The sequence below is a fragment of the Cebus imitator genome, unplaced genomic scaffold (assembly GCF_001604975.1).
Source record: "Cebus imitator isolate Cc_AM_T3 unplaced genomic scaffold, Cebus_imitator-1.0 Scaffold4, whole genome shotgun sequence".
In the NCBI taxonomy this organism is placed as follows: Eukaryota; Metazoa; Chordata; class Mammalia; order Primates; family Cebidae; genus Cebus; species Cebus imitator.
In genome coordinates, this window is record NW_016107319.1 from 5,611,523 (window position 1) to 5,616,136 (window position 4,614).

The 4,614-nt window shown below is 33.8% G+C and overlaps 1 protein-coding gene across 1 annotated transcript; it reads right to left on the reverse strand.

Moving 5' to 3' along the window:
- Positions 1-3,976: 3,976 nt before the first annotated feature.
- LOC108307579 (60S ribosomal protein L39-like) lies at positions 3,977-4,403 on the reverse strand. The gene has a single exon (XM_037740767.1). The coding sequence runs from the start codon at positions 4,364-4,366 to the stop codon at positions 4,211-4,213; it is 156 nt and encodes a 51-aa protein (XP_037596695.1). The 5' UTR covers positions 4,367-4,403; the 3' UTR covers positions 3,977-4,210.
- Between the last annotated feature and the right edge of the window lie 211 nt (positions 4,404-4,614).

The window sequence follows — 4,614 nt, forward strand, 5'->3', positions numbered from 1 at the left end:
ACGGCCAAGTGGGATTTTCCTCAAGAATGGAAAGTTGCCTTAACATTAAAAAAGTAATGTAATTCACCATATTAACAGATTTAAAAAAAATACCATATCATCATCTCAATAGATGTAGTAAAAACATTTGACAAAAATCACTTTTCTTTTTTTTAAGACAGGGTTTTGTTCTGTTGCCCAGGCTGAAGTCTAGTGGTGCAGTCATATCTCACTGCAACCTCAAACTCTGGGGCTCAAGTGGGCCTCCCATCTCGGCCTCCCATCTCAGCCTCCCAAGTAGGTGGGACTACAGCTGTGCCACCACACCTGGCTTTTTTTTTTTTTTTTTTTTTTTTTTTTTTTTTTTTTTTTTTTTTCTATTTTTTAGTAGAGACAAGGTCTTGCTGTGTTGCCCAGGTTGGTCTTGAACTTCTGGGCTCAAGCGATCCTCCCTCCTCAGCCTCCCAAAATGTTCAGATTACAGGTGTGAACCACCACATCCAGCCAAAGTCCACTTCTAAAAATAATTCTCAGCAAACTAAAAATAGAAAGGAATATCTTCAACCCGATAAAAAGCATTTACAAAGAACCATTAGGCAAGCATTTACAAAGAACCTACAAACATATTATGATGCCTATAGTATGAACCGATAGGCATCATACTCAATGGTGAAAAACTGAATATTTTCTAAGATCAGGAACAATACAATGTAAATGGTCTAAACAGCTCCATTTAAAAGGCGGATATTTTCAAATTTCTTAAAAAAGCAAGTCCCAACTGTGTCTCTGAAAGACAAAAGTGTCTGCTTTCACTCCTTCTACTTAGCATTGTATATGAGGTAATAGGCAGATTTAACACGAAGAAGTAACACTGTCTTTATTTGGCCACAACATGATCAACTATGCCAAACATTTTGAGAAATTAAAAAATACTAGACTTAATAAGTTCAGCAAGTATTTAAGATACAATGTTAATGAAAAATTAATTACATTTCTATGTATACTAGCAACAAATAATTGGGAATGGAAAATTAAAAATAAAATTTACATGAGCATAAAGATATGATATACTTTTATGATATACTCAAATACATTTGCCAACAGATATGCAAGACCTGTACTTTATAAATATTGCTGAGAGAAAGTAAAAAAATGAATAAGAGATATACCATGTTCATAAATTGGAAGATGTAATACTATTAAGACATCAACTATCCTCAAATAATCTATAAATTCAATGCAGTCCAAATTAAATTTTGCAAGCTTTTTTAAAAAAAGAAATTTGCAAGTTGATTCTAAAATTTTTGTAAAAATACAAAGAAACTACAATCGCCTAAACAACTTTTATAAACAATAAGTTTGAAAGATTTACACTGTGATTTTAAGCCTTATTCTAATGCAATAGTAATCAAAGTAGTGTGATATTGGCATAAGAATAAACATATAGATCAACAGAAGAGAAGACTCCAGAAATAGACTCACAATGGGAAATCGATTTTTGACAAATGTGCCAAGGCAATTCAATAGAAAACACTGATGGAACAATTGGATAACCGTACGCAAAGAAAAGAAACCTGACTATTGCCTCACACAACATTTAAAAGTTAGCTTAAAATGAATCACAGACATCACTGTTAGAGCTATAACTATAAAACTTCTTGACAAAAAAATCCAAAAGAAAATCTTAATGACCTTGGGTTTGGCAAATATTTATTAAACGGGACACAAAAGGCAGAACTAGAAAAGGTAAAACAAGTAAATGGAGTTTTATCAAAATTAAAAACTTGTTATTCAAAGGGTGCTATTATGAAAGTGAGAAAGCAAGACTCAGACGTAGAGAAAATATAGACTCAAGACATAGAGAAAATATTTTCAAGACATATATTTAAGAAAAACTTATATTTAGAATAAATAGCCATTGTAATTCCATAATAAAAAGGCAATTGTTTATTGGTAAAGATTTGAATGAACACTTCCCAAAGAAAATATGCAGGTGGCAAATACACTCAACATCATTGTTCATTGGATAAATACAAAATAAAACCATAATAAGATACTATAATATGCATGCTAAAATGGCTAAAATCAAAAGGACAGATCATACCATGTATTGGTAGTGATAATGAGCAACTGTAATTCTCATTTACTGCTGTTAGCAATGTAAAATGGTACAAACACTTTGGAAAACAGTTCAGCAGTTCTTAAAAGGTTAAACATATATCTGTCACATAACACATCCATTCCATTTTGGATACTTATTCAATAGAAGTGAGAGATATGTCCCCACAAAGATGTGTGCACAAATATTTATAGTAGCTTTATTTGCAATAGTCGCATGCTGAAAACAGCCCAAAAAGTCCATAAACAGGTGAATAGATAAACAAAATGTGCCAAATCCATATCCAGAAGGCCATTCAGCAATGAAAGGAATAAGGGATTAATACACGTGACAGCATGGATGAATCTCAAAGTAATTATACTGAGTGGAAAAAACAGACAAAAGAGAGTACATACATTTGATTTTATCGATATAAAATGGTAGAAAATGCAAACAAATATATAGTGACAGAAAGCATGTCAGTAGTTGGTTGCCTCAGGATGGACTGAAGGATGGGAGAACTGAAGGATAAGAGGGCTTACAAAGTGGCAGGAGGAAATTTGGGGGGAGATGGAGATGCTCATTATATTTATTGTGGTGAAGTTTTCCTGAATTTTTACCTATGTAAAAGCTCTTCAAATTGTACACTTAAAATCTGGTGTGTCGTACATCAATTATACCTCAGAAGAGCTGTAAAAAAGAAAGATAGTATACAAAGCAAGGTATTTGATGGTGTCCCTCACATAGAATCTTCACACAGTTTCTCATATGATTCATATGCACTTTAGCATAGGACTCAGTAAGGCTGGGCCCATATGCAAAGGATTGAAAATCAGTGAGAATCATGAAGAGGTTATTCTTTTATCAATATGAACTATTGTTGAATTCAAGTATAGATAAATAAATGGATATATTTCTCCACTGAAGCATACCTGATTCAAATTTGTGCCTAAAATTTGCATGTCATGAAACTTGACACAAATTCTTGAAACTGCAAATTAAAAATTCTCTCATGCCAAGGGTCTACTGCATTAAATTCTGAACACCTCAATCTCAGAGATTGCCGCCTGTAAAAGGAATGTCTGAAGAGTCTGGAAAATTGTGTCATTAAAAAAATTGCTGTTATTTAGCTGGAATAAAGTTTTTTTTTTTCTTTTGGAAAGAAGTTTTCTTTCTTTCTTTCTTTCTTTCTTTTTTAAAGATTTAGATCTTTATTGCTTTTTAATGTTCTTTTTTATTGCATTTTAGGTTTTGGGGTACATGTGAAGAACATGCAAGATTGTTGCATAGGTACACACATGGCAGCGTGATTTGCTGTCTTCCTCCCCTTCACCTATATCTGGCATTTCTCGCCATGCTGTCTCTCCCCAACTCCCCACCCCCTATGGAATATTATGCAGCCATCAAAAACGATGAGTTTGTGTCCTTTGTAGGGACATGGATGAACCTGGAAACCATCATTCCCAGCAAACTGACACAAGAACAAAAAATCGAACACCGTATGTTCTCATTCATAGGTGGGTGTTGAACAATGAGAACACATGGACACAGGGAGGGGAACATCACACACTGGAATAAAGTTTTATAGAGTTGTGAACACTCTCTTCAATAGCTAGGAAGGGATAAAATTCTGAGTAGCTTCACAAGTCATAACTAGAACCAGGGAGTTGATGACTAGAAGATGGATTTCAATCCAGAAGTCAACGGCAAAGCTGAATTCATGAGCTCCTCCTCTTCTTTTCCACACACCCATATACCCTCACATACCCTCACATATGCTGCTTTCACACTTATTACATACACTATTGTGTTAACTAGTTTTAAAAATTGTGGAGTTTTTTTTTTGTTTGTGGCTAAACTATATACTCCATGTTTTTTTTTTTTTTTTTTTTTTTTTTNTTTTGAAAGGTCTCATATATTTATTACTGAACCCAGGCAACCAAAACCTTGTTTTGTTGTTTTTTAACATGAATAATGGAAGCACTGTGCGTTGTACTAATGCCTTCATAACAGATACAGAAAGGAAACTGTTCAAACTTCTCCAGATGGCGGTGACATTTTTCAGCTTGATTTGGTAACATGACTGTGACCTACAGACAGCATAAATATGTGTGCCATCACATGTGTAATTTCTTACAGACCAAGTTTGGTTCTTCTCCAATGTCTCCTTTTGGAGTTGTACCTGATTTTATTACCAGTTTTCATCCGAATCCACTGAGGAATGGGACGATTTTGCTTTTGTTTCTTGGCCAAGAATCGCTTAATCCTGAAAGTCTTGAGAGAAGACATGACGAGAAACGGAGTAATGCACACACCACGATGGCGGAGAAAGGACTACTCCATGTTTTTTAATAATAAGACAAAATAGTAGATAGATATCAATTCTCTCTAAATTAATCTGCATCTAAATACAATCCCACTCAAAGTGTAAGCAGTTTTTTCTTTTTTATTATCTTATTGTTTTGAACTTGAAAAAAAAATGTCTCAAATCCATTTGGAAAAAAATGTGAAAATTGCCAAGAAAATTCTAAAAATAA